The sequence below is a fragment of the Camelus ferus genome, chromosome 22, assembly GCF_009834535.1.
Source record: "Camelus ferus isolate YT-003-E chromosome 22, BCGSAC_Cfer_1.0, whole genome shotgun sequence".
NCBI classification, from domain to species: Eukaryota; Metazoa; Chordata; class Mammalia; order Artiodactyla; family Camelidae; genus Camelus; species Camelus ferus.
The window spans coordinates 1,193,979-1,209,156 of NC_045717.1; the positions used below are offsets into that span (position 1 = coordinate 1,193,979).

Sequence of the window (15,178 nt, forward strand, 5' to 3'; positions counted from 1 at the left end):
CAGGAACCAGCGAGGGCAGCTGGGGGAGAGGCCGCCAGATGGAAGCTGACGCCTCGGGGCTATCCTCACCACAGCCCCTCTTCCCCAGACCCCCTGCTGAGTGTCCTGGTACCAGGACAGGCAGGAAGCCAGCTGCACAGGAATGGGGAATGAATGTGTGAAAGTGACGCTGCACTGGGCAAGGGGAGGGGCAAATGCAGCAGCTCCTGAACCAGCTCTGCCCTTTCCCAGCAGGATGACTCAACCAACCCCTTCCTTACCGTCGCTGAGCCTCAGTTTCCTCAAATGTCTAATGGGTACAACACACACCTCCTCCCCACCAGGGCCTGAGCCGTGGTGAAGTTAGAGAGGGATTACACCAGGAAAAATGCTCTAGACAAGACGTAAAACACTTCATTTTATTCTCCAACATGACTGAGGAGGATCTGTTTAGAAATTTCCGGATTTTTTTTTTAACAAAATAAAAAACACCAGATGGCTTCAAAGTACGCAAATTTGAGGCCAGTTCTCGTGACCTTCCTCGGAAGACCCGGCCCAAAGCTCAGTGGGGAGGGGTGGGGGGAGCCCGGGTGGGGAAGCGCCGGCCTTGGTGACTCACGGAGGGGCCAGAGGAGGGCTCCTGAGATTAGGCAGGCGGCCGAGGCGGAGGAGCCTCTGGCTAGAGCGCAGGCCAGCTGCGCAGAGAGGTCGGCCAGCGCCGCCAGGGGAGGGGGCGTCTTCCTGGGTTACCCCGGCTTTGCTCAGGATCTGGGGAATCCCGGCCTCCGACTTCCGGCTCAGCAGTAAATCCCGTCCCGGGTGCGAGCTGGGACGCCGCCCCGGCCGCCCAAATTTGGCGAAGTCCTTCTCCATGTCTGAGCCTGAGCCTGCCGCGTGCCGCGTCTCCGGTGCCCTGGGAGGAGCCTGGCACACAGACGGGCGCACACCAGGAACACGTGTTCTTACGCCCGACACTGTGCTCGGCGCCTTACCTACAGAAGCCTGACTTAAAACCTCATTACGACCCGGGAGGTAGGATCCATTGTTATCCCTGTTTTACAGAAGGGGAAACTGAAGTGCAGAGCGATTCAGCCAGTCCCCGGCCCAAGGTCCCACGCCTGCTCTGTGGGACTTGAGTCCGGGTCCGAACTCGGGTAGCGTGCTGCCCCTCAGCCCACTTCCAGGACCTAACGCCGGGCGCCCGCGTGTTACACCGGCAACTGGCTCCTGGGAGCCGCGGGTAGCCTCCTGCCCAGACTCTTGGGGGCCCAGAGCCGGTCGTTGTCACGACAACAGGAGGCCAATGAGGAGCCGGCAGGCGGGAGGAGGCCCCGCCCCGGCCCCGCCCCAGCGGAGGGCTCGGAGCTATAAGGACCAGAGTCCGAGGGGCGGGCGCGAGTCCACGAGCGCAAGGCGCGCGTTGAGTGCCGAGTGTCAGCAGCGCGCAGAGGCCCGGAGCTGCGAAGGGCGCGAGGAGCCTCCACGATGTGCGGTGAGTGCATCGCCCATCTGCGCCCCCCTCCTCCGTGGCGGCCGCAGGTTCCGGCGCCCCAGCCTCTCACAGCCTGGGCCCGAAACCCAGGCGCAGGCGACCAGAGGCGGCTCGGAATGGGGGCGTCGATTTGTCTTGGTCCCCCTCCGAGGGGCTTTCAGGGGCCGAGCCTGCCTCCGCTTGCCCCGCCGCCAAGTGGGTGTCCCGGGGAGGTGTCGGGGAGGGGTTACCCAACCTTGGTCTCGGACCCACAGAGAGGAAGGAATTGGTGCTGTCACAGGCCTGGACCCTCGCAACACAAAGGTATCCGCGCCCCGTGTCCAGTAAGGAAAGCGCCCCCCCCCGTGTCGCCCACAAAGGCTGCCACGCTCAAGCTCGCGCGCATCCAGGGCACGGGGTGTCCAGCCCGGCTCCTTGCGCGCACCGAAGAGAGGCGACCCCACCTGCACCCTCCGGTTGGTATCGGGACCAGCCCCTGGTGCGCTGGGAAGGGCCTGTCTGTTCTCCTCGCGTCCCAAAATGAACTTCTTGGCCCCAGAAGGGTTGATTCCGTACTGCCGCCTCTTTGCTGGGAAGAGCTCTCAGCGAGGCACGGGGAAGAAGCAGCACTTAACTGCCGAACCTTGGGCCAAATCTGGGAGAGGGAGCCCTGGAATGGGAGCTCCGGCGTCCGGAATACCGCGGCGACTGGGCGCTGTCGGGCCAGGCTGCGGGACGGTGGGGAGGGCGGCCCGGCCCTGTGCACACATCTACACATCTGCAATTCCTTACTGTCCTGGCTGGGCTGCCGCCTCTGGCTGGAGAGAGGGCCGAGAACTTCGGCTGGGACAAAAGGTCACTGTGACTTTTTTTTTTTTCCGTGAGTGGGATTCAGTTACCCATTCCAGCCTCCTGTGGCTGGAGGACCTGGTGGAACTTTTGAAGCCATGAAAGGCCTCTGTCTGACTTTACTGAGGGCTGCTGGGGTAGGGTGGGGTGTGCCAGCGGTGAGCCGAGGGCCAAGGTCTGTACAGGCTTTGTTTCTGAGGCCAAGCGCTCCTGAAAAAGTGAAAACGGACTGACTGACCAAGGAGCAGGCAGCCGACTTTGGGATGCAGCTTCCCCCAGGCCAAGCAGGCATCAATTTAAATTGCTGAACTCTCTGTAAAAATGTCAGGACTCCAGGGCATCATTGGTAACATCCATCTAGGGCTGACTGCGGGTGTTTCTGGGTAGAGAGATAAGGAAAAGGTGGCAGTTTTGCTAAGAAGCTTTGGATTCCAAACTCCTCAGTGTGGCATTCAAAGCCCTTGGCCTTAGAGCCAGACTAGTGCACTGAGAGCCTCCCACTGGGTCTGCCCCCCAAACACGGAGCAGCTTCCCTGCTTCCTCCTCTCAGATGCCCTTTCACAGCGGTCCAGGAGCTGGTCGCTGACCAGGGACGGAATAACTCATGAGGTAAATGTTGCCATAGAGGGAAGACCTGGGGTACACACCGCAGTGTGGCCGCCCAGTGCCAAACCAGCAGACAGACGTCTTTCTGTTTGGTGCACAGGATTTAAACTTTATTTTTTAAATTATTGTAGCACCAAGATACAAAATTGGGAGATTTCATATAAGGAGGTGGGGTTTTGACTTCTCTTGAAAAAAAAATCTGAAGATGAGCACCCCTGAGTCCGTATTTTCTGAGCAGTGTGCGGTGGCCCCTGGGGTCACGGGGGCAAGCTCCCCAGTTCTCCCACCCCTGCCTCGCTGCCTCACTCACTGGTGTGACCTGCTGGCCCCCATGCAGGCTTAGCATGGGACCCTGGCACGGTGAGGGCAGGGACACTGACCTTCCCCAGAAGAGAGGGAGGGACCTGGGACAGTGCCTCAGGGCCTGGACTCCAGTATGAGCTCTGCAGAGAAGAGGGTGATAGGTGTGCCAGGCTGAGGGCACAGCATATGCAAGGGCATGGCAGCATGGACCGTGGCTGCACCATGGCTGCGTGGGGATTTGATGGAAAGGATTCCACTTTCCATCCATGAATTCTTAAATCTTCCCTGCCCTACATTTAGTAATCTGTGCCGGGGGGAGGGAAGACTTGGCTATGCAGAATTGGAGAATTATTATTTTGCTAGTTTTGCCTTGAATTTGTCATCTTTGATATTAGTTCCTCTAGCCGCTATAACAAATTACCACAAACTTGCTGATTTAAAACAACATAAATTTTTTTTATATAATTCCGGAGACTAGCAGTCCAAAAATCTATTTTACTAGGCCAAAATGGAGGTGCCAGCAGGGCCCCACTTCCTCCAGAAGCTCTGGGGGAGAATCTGTTCCTTGCCTCTTCCTGGCTTCCATGGCTGCCGGCATTCCTTGGCTTGTGGCTGCTCATTCCAATCTCCTCCTCCAAGGTCACGTTGCTTTCTCCTCCTCTGTGTTAAATCTCCCTCTACTTTCCTCTTACAAGGACACTTGTGTTTGCACTTAGGGCCCGTCCATATAATTCAGGATAATCTCCCATCTCAAGATCCTTAACTTAATCACATCTATAAAGACCCCTTTTCATATAGAGTAACATTTACAGATTCTAGGGATTGGGACCTAGTATTTTTGAGGGCCACTGTTCATCCTCCTACAGTTGGGCTCTTGCTTACAGATGCCTTCCTCAAGAATAGCCCAGTGTTGCCAATCCCAGATGGCCACAAGAATGTCGCCCAGAGGGCTACCAGCATTCCCTCGCATCACACACACCCAGGTCCTCTGGTCCCAGCACTCTCAAACTGGACCCACTACAGTCAGAAGGTGAACGCAGGCATCAGTTAAATACCCCGTCCTTCACTGGCATCATGCCACTTACCCAGTTGGATCAAATCGTTTTCACACCTTCTCTAAAAGTCAGTTTCCGAGTCACATAAATAGCATGCTCACTACATCTGCCCTCCTTGCACATACATGGTACCCTTCTCGCTCATCTCTTCTCTGCAAGAAGCAGACATGGTTTTATTCCGCAGAATCCAGAGGAGCCAGGACACACACACACACACACACACACACACACACACACACACACACGAGATTCTATTTACTTGCACAGTGGTCTTTCAGGAGAGCTTGTCAAGTGTCTACAGGGACTTGCCTCCTATCTCAGCTGAGAAAACAGCAATCCAGGGAGATTACTTGACTCAGGGGGGCTCACCCTTTTGTCCCAAACTCCTTGTGGCTCTCAGAACCCTGTCATATTTGACATTCCTTTCCTTCTTGTAACAGTTCAGCCCATGGTTGGATGCCTCAGTAGGGACTGGGCTGGAGTTAATGGGGCCTGGATTCTGGGGTCAGTTCGCCTGGCTTGTTACTTCTCCAGGCCACAGGAGCTTTGGGAGACAGAGCCCCCTACTCAGTGATGTGCACATTAATGTTTACCAACTGGCTCTCTGATTTGCCAATTTCTTGGTGTGAACACTCTCACCATGGCTAATTTCAGGTCATCAGTGTGAGGTCCCTGAAGCATGGAGTTGGGAAGCTGTGCACACAGCTGGCTCTCAGGAGCCAGTCCTGACAGCTCGCAGGCACCACCACCCCTACTTACAGGACTGTGGTGGGCACTCCTGCCTGGAGGGCTGCACAGAGGCTAGTGGGGCAGGGGCTCAGCCCGGGCTGCCACCCGCCCTCCACTTTCTTCACCTCGCCTTCCCCATCACCACGTCGTTTTCCCAGCAATTTTACTCATCAGGGGTTTTTCCCAAGTTCTGAGAAACCTTCTGGAGATTTTGTGATATAACATCAGTAAACAGTGCTTTTAAATTGAGGAGGTTTTTTTTTTTTTTTGATAATTCTGTTTTTCCCTATTCCCTATTTTGTTTATCTTTGCTGTAATCTTTTTTTTAAGTTTATTTATTTTTAAATTTTTATTTATTTTTCATTTTGGTGGAGGTAATTAGGTTTACTTATTTATCCATTTATTTTTAGAGGGTACTGGGGATTGAACCCAGGACTTCATGCATGCTAAGCATGCAGTCTACCACTGAGCTATACCCTCCCTCCTTAAGGGGTTATTTTTATATTTAGCAACATTTGCTTATAAGGAAATATTAATTTGAGGTTACAGATACTCTTGGGAGAAAGTTCTGAAATTCATTAAGTGCTCGAACAGTTAAATAATATAATCTGGTCATCTGCCTCTTTTTAATTTTCAAAGGAAATATTTCACTGAAAAAAAAAGTCTGGCTTTTTTATAGCCAAATTTTGGCAAGTTAAACACGATTCCTTTTTTTTTTTTCTTGAAAGTTTTCTTGTTTTAGTACAATCTAGACTATATGTATGTTGCTTCTCCTTTGCACTTGGTGAAATCCTCACAGGACAAGGACACCAGGAATTTTCTTTTAAAGATAAAAATGCCTTGCCCACATTTACTGCAGGAAGCAGAGTCTCCTGTTATCTCCGGGAATTGAGTGTTGTGGAAACTTTAACCTTTGGAGGCCCGAGGAGGCCTGACGCAGGGTGAGGCTGTCCCCAGAGGAGCCAGCCCCCTCCTGACCCTGCACAGGCCTGGGGGCTCCTCTGTCTTGGTGTGAGGACCCAGCTGTGGGGTCTCACGCTTCCTTCGCACCCTCATCTTTGCCCTCACTTCTGAGAGGAGGCAGCAAAAACTGTCATCCCCATTTTGTGAAAAAACTGGCCTCCCCTCCTCTGCACGAGGGAGTCCTGGACTCAGCCTCCTTCACGGCCCTCGTTCCTGGCCCAGTGGCCTCCCTCTCCTGGGAGCCTCACGGGAGAGAGTACACCGCCCACCTCCCCCGGCGTGCCACACACACACACACACACACACACACACACACACACACACCTGACACTCAAGCACAGACTCACGCACGTATACACACGCTCCCACACAAGTACTTACTCAGTGCACGTACCTGACACATGAACACAAACACACACTCTCTCTCACACACACACACTCAGGAATTTCATCAGGCAAAAATCCATCTGGCCCTGTCTTGCAGTTTGGGACTGCGACCACTATGGCTTGTGGACTAAGGAGGTCTGAGAAGCATTGGATGGTGATGGAAAGAGTGACCTCTGTCTGAAGAGGGTCCCAGCCTGGCTGGGCGGTGACATGTTCCCGCAGAGTGAGACCCTATCCTGTGTGGGGTGCGGGCTGTGTCTCTGCCTGAGACTGTCTGCCCTCCCTCACTTGGAAAGCACTGATCCTCGGAAAGATGGAGAGGTTTTCCAAACCTGCAGCCACAGAATCAGGATGTGGACCCCAGCCCGCCCGCTGGGAACTCAGGCTTTCTTCCCTCGCTCTCCAGGCTCCAAACGACCTCTCCTCACCTCCAACACCCTGAGCACCCCACGGCTTGTAGACAAGATTCCGAGAGTTCAGTGATCCTAGTTCTGGCTGGGCCTCCTGGGGCATTGCTCCTCCATCTGGTCATTGTCATTATCTGTCACTTGAAGGTTTGAAGTGCCCCTGCCAGCACGGATGAACCTCCGTGGTGCCTTTGGTCCTGAGTGCCTATATGATCTCTCAAGCCACATTCAGAGGGACCGTTCGAATTCTCCAACCCCGCAAAGTGGGCTGGGTTGAGGGGCCCGCAAAGGGCTTGTCTCTGTTCCACAGCACATCCACGGTCTCTTCTGGAGTCTCTCTGAATTTATCTGGGTTTCTCTGCCTTTGGAACCTTTGATCACTCACTTTCCCCATCAGTTTTAAGAGTGGGACCCTGAAAAGCTGTTTAGAGGCTCTGGATGCAGGATGGCGGTGCGGGCATGGGACACACGCGGAGCTGCGGCGGCTGGGCCAAGGCGGCCTCTGTCCCGGGCCTGGGCATCTCTCCAGCCAGCTCGGAGGGATTCTGCCATCCCTCCTGGGCAAGGGAGAGAGGGAGGGATGTAGTGGGAGCCAGCCTTGCTGTGGCTGCCTCCACCCTGTGGGGGGTGGGGGTTTGATGGGAAGAGAAAGGTGGAGTCAGAAGCAGGAGTGTCCTATGGAGGGGGCGACCTCCTGGGGGCCAGGGGAGGACCCCACCAGGGGCGCTCTGAGGTGTGTCCATCAGGGGCCCAGCGGGCATCTCCCCCAGGCCAGGCCCCTCTGCGAGCTATTTCTCATCCCTTGGGGTAGGATTCTAAGACAGGTCTCAGCTAATTTAGGGAGCAGCGGTCATGACCCCCCTGCAGTCCAATAGACCTGACCATGAATTACCCAGCTCCTTGGCTTTGCAGCCAGAGATGCCCTGTCTGTCCATGGGAACCACAGCCTAGGCATAGGCATTGTGAGGATGAGACAAAATATGGCTCTGAGGGCGTCGGCACATGGGGAGGCATCACAGAAGGCGGTGGCGGTGGTGGTGGTGGTGGTGGTGGTTTGCTCTGCAGCCCCCAGCCGCCACTGCCAGAGGAGTTCCGGGATCCTTCCCTGGACCTGGTTCATTTGTGCAGAAGGCTCTCCACTTCAGTCCTGGGATCCTCAGTGCACAGTGGTTGGGGGGTGGGGGATGCTGGGGCATATAGGCCTTTGTACCCGAGTGTCTTGCGGTTACCCCTAGGGCAGTGCCATGCTGCCCTTGTGACAGAGGCTGACACTCAGGGACCTCAGGATCAGCCCTGTCCACTTCCCTGGCCTGTCAGTCCCTTGTTCTTACACTGGGGGTTCCACCTGCTTGGGCGTGGTTAAGCATGGCTATCTCGGGCCTGGCTCGAAGGCCACCGTCTCTGATCACCCTCCCCCATCCATTCATTTACTCATGTATTCATGCATTCAGCAAGTAGTCACCGAGCGCTCAAAAATGTGCCAGGCTCTGGGCTAGTTGCTGGGAGCACAGCAATGAGTAAGACAGATGAGATACATGTGGTCCCCATCCTCGAAGGTTACAATCCAGTGGGGAGTCAGACAACACGTAGGGAAGGGAGTGCTATACAGGAAATAAACAGGGCCATGAGGCTTGTTCAGAAGGGGAGAGGGGAAGGCCTGCAGTAGACCGGGTGTGATCTGTCAGCGGGCATCAGCAGAACTGGGGCCACCTTTGCAGAGAGTTGGTCCAGGAGCCCTCTGCCCCTTTCCCGCCTCTCAGCTCCCACCCCCTCTGCCTGCAAGTCTCCTGAAGGGTTGGGTGGTCCCTGTGCCTCCTGTCTTCTCTTGACTCATCCTGCGAGGCCCCCTGACTGGTCCATCTCAGCACCTCCCACCACCCAGTGCAGTGATGAGACCCCTGTGGGCCAGAGAAATGTTTGTGGGATGAATTACATCTTCATCAGGCTGCAGCCAGATCACGTATTTGATTTAACCATCATTTCCCCAGGAAGAAAGCCAAAAAATAAGTAACAGTAAAATGGTACTATTTTCCTTGCGGTTTCATTTGAGGATGATTTCTCAAAGGGCTTCTGGTGTGCTGTACGCATACTTGCATTTGCACCTCACGCCCCTCCAGGAGGAGGAAGCTCCTTGTCTGCTCCGTTTTCACGACTCAGACACTTACTGTGTGGCAGGCACTGGTCCTTGGGCTTTCAGACTCCTGTGAATTCTCAACCGTGGGGAACCACAGGGAAGTAGGTGCTGCCAATGTCCTGCTCCACAGGGGTCCCAGTGACTTGCTCCAGGCCACACAGAAGCAAGGGGCTGGGCTGGGATTTGAAATCCATATTTGATGCAGGCAGCAGCTCCACCGTCCCTGTGTCCCCTGCTGTCCCAGAGCTGACAAGGGAGGAGGCATGCAGGCCTGGTGACCCTGAGCCTGCCCTTTTCCGCACTGGACCCTGGGCTCGGACAGTGCCCGGTCCTCCCTGTGGTTGTTCCTCCTGGTGAGCGGGGCTGGGGAGCCACCGTGGACTCAGTGAAGGCAAACTGGGCTGGATGACAATCCTGTATCTGCCACTCTCCAATTCCTACAGCAGCACATGGTGAAATAGTTTTACAGGCATGTGACGAAATATCCTGACTACGCAAAAAGGGCACATGCAGTGGAAAGGGAACTTCTACCTTATGTCCAGCCCCCTCCTCAGAGGCAACCACTGCCCCCTGGGTCCTCCAGAAAGACTCTGTATGTCTCCCTGACCCACCTTGGGTAATTCGCACGTGTTCGCAGGCTGCTTTCCCCACTTGGCACATCTTGGAGATCTAGCTTGTTATCCGGGAGAACACACAGCTTCACCTTGTTTCCTGTGTAGAGATGCCTGCCTGTGGCCCTGCAGTGGCCCCACCATGTGGCCGTGTCATCATTTACCTGGTCCCTGCTAGACATCGGGCTGTCCGCCATCTTCAGCTGCCACAAGCAGTGCTGAGCAACGATCCTCACGCGTGCATACTTGAGTCTCTGCACAGGTATCTGTTGGATACACTCCTAGAAGTGCAGCAGCTCTGGTCAGCAGATGTGTGCATTTCAGTCTGAGAGATTGCCAGATTGCCTTCCACGGAGGGCGCACGGATTTAAACTCTCACTTATTTGTTAAATTGTTTGATCTTTACTGATCTCATAGGTAAAAAATGGATTCTCATTGTAGCTTTTATTATGGATGGAGGGGGTTCCAGAAGGGAATCTGATGGGAACAGCAAGCAAAATTCCTAGGAAAGCAGCTTTATTGTATTGCATTATTTTGCTGAAATGAAGAACACAGTGTAAGTGCCCAATGTATTCACGTCACCTAGTAGCTTGTAGGGAGAATCCAGCCAAGAGGGTGAGCTGCAAGAGGAGAGAGGCAGTGCTTAGTTAGTGAAAGAATTTAATAGATGTTCGTATGCAAGAGATGTCATGTTAAAAATTAAATTTTGCCTTCATGCGCAAAAATCTTGAAAACCACTCCGTGGCAGCCCCCTTCACCACGGTAATCAAACAGATGGTGCCTGACTGGTTGCCGGGCCTCCCAGCTGGGTGTGGACACAGCTGGTGGTCCTGAGGACAAGGACCTTTTAGCCCATCCGTCTGGTTCCAGCCCAGCGGGGGCTCTGGCAGCAGCACCCCCCCCCCCACCACCAAGGAGGCTGTTTCTGGATCTCAAAGCCGGAGACGCATACATGCCTGACGTGAGTTCCGAACCTTTCCTGAGTTGGTGTGTGGGCCTTCGTGTCCACTGCAGTGCCCGTCAACTTCCCTTCATGAGGTGTAAAATGTCATTCTGGAACGATTCCCCGGAAAGTTTTGCAGTTTAAAAAATTTCAAAAGTGATCTGTGAGTCGCTCCATCCTTCACAGAACCGTCTCCCAGAGCTACGTGCTCTTGACTGTGGCTGAAATTTGACCATGTCCCTCCAGGGAGCTTTCTGATTTTTTGCAGGACAATTAATGTAATAAAATGTTTTACCTAAACAAACAGAGATTGTGGTGATGGTTACACACCTCTATGAATATACTTAGAAACCATTGCATCATACGCTTTAAACAGGGTAATATTATGGTATGTGTCGTATATCCCAAAAAAGCTGTTAAAATTTTTCCGTCAAAAAGTAACTCTCTGTCTTTTTTTTTTTTTTTTTTTTTTAGATTCTACATATGAGTGATATCATGTGGTACTTTTCTTTCTCTTTCTGGCTTATTTCACTTAGAATGACATTCTCCAGGGCCATCCATGTTGCTGCAAATGGCATTATTCTATTATTTTTTAAGGCTGCAATTTTTTTTAAAAGTAAAAAAAAAGAAAGTAACTATCTTTTTTATATATATAAGTAAGGTGACAAAAATACATCCTCTGGCCAGACATGTGTAGGTTTGAAGTGTAGGGTAAACGGTGAGCTCCTGGAACACAGATGCTCTGCGAGGGAGGCATGTCTCACCTGACCTAGAGTCAGCCAGGAAGACAAAAATAGCTGACTGCCAAAATTATCCTTGGCCATCTTTAAAAGAAACCGTCTGTGACTGCTCAGAAAGCACACTGTGCATGTTTTTAAATATAAACCCTGTACCTTAATGCTCGTGTGAAAATACAGCCTATGTACAGTAACTTACCTGAGAATGCAAAATGCCATTTTTAGCGCTGTATGATTTTAGCGCCTACTGCTTTGACTGTGTCTAGATGAATTTTAGCAAGTTAAATTTCATGCGATGTGACCCTACTCGCTGTGTGGGAGTATAGCATTCACTTAGTGGAAGTTTACTCATTCATTCAGGTATACTACCCTGACTTGAATCTCATCCAGGGATGTTACAAATGTTACAGAGGCATTCCAGGTGGTTTCGTACAGAATCATAGTCAGCCCTCAGTTATCCACAGGCAGGTTGTCCTTTCCAAGGATTAGCTCTGGCAAAAATTTTTTTCCAGTTTTATTGAGATATAATTGACATGTAACATTGTGTAACTTTAAAAGGTGAAAGATTTACACGATCTGAAGAGAAACCAGAGTGTAACACTGTATAAGTTTAAAGTGTACGACATAGTGAATTGTATATGTGTATGTGTATTGGTATGTATTACATACAGATATGTGTATGTGTATACATATTGCAAAATGATTACCACAGGAAGGTTAGTTAACATTCATCACCTCACACAGTTAAAAATTATTTCACTGTGATGAGAACTTTTAAGAGCTACTCTCTTAGCAACCTTTAAATATACAATAGAATGTTGTTAGCTGTAGTCACCACGCTGTCCGTTACGTCCCCAGAATTTATCTTATATTTGGAAGTTTGTACCTTCTGATCACCTTCACCAATTCCCTCACTCTTCCCACCTCTGGCAACCACCAGCCTGATTTCTCTTTCTGTGAGTTAGGTTTTTTCCAGTTTCATGTATAAGTGGGATCACAGAGATTTGTTTTTTTCTGTCTTACTTATTTCACTTAGCCTAATGCCCTCAAGATTCACATGTTGTCGCAAATGGCAGAATTTGCCTTCCTTTTTAATGGCTGGATAGTATTCCATTATGTGTCTATTTCACAGTTTATTTATTTAACACTTAAGTGGTTTCCATGTCTCGGCTATTGTAAATAATGCTTAACATGAGAGTGCAGATATCTGACCATCTTTAAGTCTTGCTCAGACCTTCCTGTCATCCCTGAAAAATGTTGAGAAGGTTTGAAAATAATAAAATTTAAAAATTAAAATGGGGAAAAATAAACCTTTTAACCCTATTCATCCCCAAGGCAGTGTAGCCCAGTGGTTAGGATTGTTTACACCCTAAAGTCAGGTCTCTTTAGTTCCACTCAGGACTCTGGCCCAGTTCCAGAATTAAAGGGGAAGGTAACGGCAGATCTACGAGCTCTGATTGATGCCCATGTGGGAATGCTTAGTCCAGTGTCTGCCACGCAGTGAGTTCTCAGGAAGATGAGTTACTGTAAATATGCCAGAAGCCGCAAAACTTTTTCACAATCCATACTGTTCCTTCACTGATTGATACAGATTCATGATCACTCTTTTCCACATACATTTATTGAACAAGGACCATGTGCCAAGATACAATAAGAAATATAAAGACAGAAGCACCAGCTTGTGGCCTTGTCAGGGGATGTAGATGTCTCAGGATGCAGGAACGCTGGGGACCCAGGGCAGGCGAGCGCTTCTGGCTGGGGCCTGGACAGGCCTGCCCTGGGGGTTAGGTTGGAGCTGAGCTTTGAGATGGGCAGATTTTCCCACGCAGGGCAAAAGGACAGAGGGGTGAGGGGATGGGACACTCATAGAGCATGACACAGGCCGACCCAGGGCCCATAGTCTCAAGTAGTGGAGTGGAAGAATTTGGAAAGAGCCAACATGATGAGTATTACTTCCTATTTTGGAAAATATTATTTCGAAATATGAATGCAGAAAATGAAGCCAAACAAAATCTTCTTGGCTTGCTGGCCTCCCTTGAAGACAAGGATTCTCTCTGGGGCCGAGGGATGGATTTATGCTTGCTGTTGTAAAAGTCGTGCGTATTGATGGCAAAGCTCCAAACAGTGAGGCCAAATGCAGAGCGGAGCAGAGGCCCAGCCCGGGTTCTTACCTGTCGCAGGAGGCTGGAGCGGGCCTCCTTATGACTCTTCCCCAGAGTGTTCTGTGCAAATCAAGAAGCCCACGCAGGCGGGAGTTCAGATGTCCCTAGCTGGTTGGGTTGTTTTGCTGACCTTTTCTATTATAAATGTCACTGCAGTGAAAGACATCTTCTGTAAGTACGTCCATAGGAGGAAAAGTCTCTGCAGTGCAGCTGCCCAGCCCGGGGGTGCACACGTGTCCTTCGCATGCCTCCTGAGTCTTCTTGTCGCAGCAGACGGGCTGCGTCCGACGGCCTCCCAGAAGCAGGAGGAGAGTGCAGCTCTCCCGTTACGTCCGAGGAAGGGAAGGCCGCACCTCCCTCTGCAGGCTGCCGCCGCCGGGAAGCCCCCTGGAGTTGCACCTCCAGTGACGTCTGTGTCCCCGGAAGTGTTTCCTTCTAAACAGAACCAAGTGTTTTGTAAATATATGGTTTTCCTCTCTTCTTGACAGGAATCTTCGCCTACATGAACTACAGGGTCCCCCGGACGAGGAAGGAGATTTTCGAGACCCTCATCAGGGGCCTGCAGCGGCTTGAATACAGGGGCTACGACTCCGCAGGTGGGCCCCACGGCGCCCACGGGAACGTGGTGCTCATTCATTCAAGAAATTAGAAATATTCTGTAGGAGAGTAGAAGGGAAAACAAGCCTAAAAGAAATCCCCATCAAAAGCTCCCCCATCCACATCTGTGTCCTTCCTCTGGCACTTTTGTGTGTATTTTGGGGTGGCCTGGGGTTTGGGGACAGATAGAGGTGTCGTGCTGACATTTTTAACTTTTACCTGATTACAATTATGCAATTCTGCAATTGTGTCTTCTTCTTTTACTTACCTGATCATTTTCCATCATCGTAAACTCTTCCTGGAAGACTGTCGCAGAGTTTACTCCTCTATCCAAATAACAGATGGATATTTGGTCTGTTTCCCATTTTTAAAATCACATTCATTTTTATCACTTTCATTCATATAATAAAGTCAACATAGGAGAAGCATATAAAACCTTGTCCTTTTCATCAGGTTCCTGTGCATCCATTTTGCACAGAAAAGAAACAGTATAAAGTTAACTCCAGGCTCTGTGTCAGCTTCCGGATTGGAATTAATTAATGCACACTAAGGAACAGCTGATGATCTGGGCTAGACTGTTTGATTTTGTTATTGATAATATCGTGGGTTTTATTTTCTGGAGGAAAAATGAATACTAAGTGATGAATAAATGAATACTGAATGAATACTTCAAGAGCTTCAGATTTCCAGAGATCCTGGCACACCACCTGCTTTTCTATTTATTTCTCATTTTTAATTAAGCCGCCTTAGGAGAAAAGGGAGAGCCAGATAATTTTATATCCCTGTTAATTCTTAGCAGAAAGTAAGTCAGATGAAAGATTGCAAGTACACTAGTGCAGTGGAGGTACCAGCTAAAGTAGCAGAATCCAGAGCACACAGATGCCCTCAAATGAGCCCACTGCCTTGGTGGCACTTCCCCCACAGCTCCCGAGCATCACCCGGGTTAGAAGCCAGGCAAGGCAGCCACAGCCTAGGTTCCAGGCACGTGGTCCCCACTTGCCAGTAAGCGCTGCCACGGTCACAGCCTCTTCTTTCCAAGTCAATATCCTGAACACTGTCTAGTTCTCTTCTGGGCAGCAAACCTGGGGAAAAAGAACTAATACATCGACAGCTCTGTGTGGCCCTCACCCTGTGTCACATCCTGTAATGAAGCATGGGAGACAAAACTTAAATTCCAGAACAAAAAATCATGTTTATATTTACAATAGCCAAGACATGGAAACAACCTAAATGTCCATCGACAGA

At 51.0% G+C, this 15,178-nt stretch overlaps 1 protein-coding gene across 2 annotated transcripts in view; it reads left to right on the plus strand.

Annotated features, from left to right (window-relative positions):
• The first annotated feature begins 1,340 nt into the window (after positions 1 to 1,340).
• The window catches only part of GFPT2 (glutamine-fructose-6-phosphate transaminase 2), a 39,793-nt gene continuing 25,955 nt past the window's right edge, over positions 1,341 to 15,178 (plus strand). Inside the window, exons 1-2 of one of the 2 annotated variants that reach the window (XM_032464864.1) lie at positions 1,341 to 1,471; positions 13,825 to 13,932. In XM_032464864.1, coding sequence (XP_032320755.1) covers positions 1,465 to 1,471; positions 13,825 to 13,932 — 115 coding nt within the window. In that variant the 5' untranslated portion in view covers positions 1,341 to 1,464. Of the gene's footprint in view, positions 1,472 to 9,604; positions 9,757 to 13,824; positions 13,933 to 15,178 lie in introns of those variants that run through there. The other variant, XM_032464865.1, reaches the window with a different exon arrangement.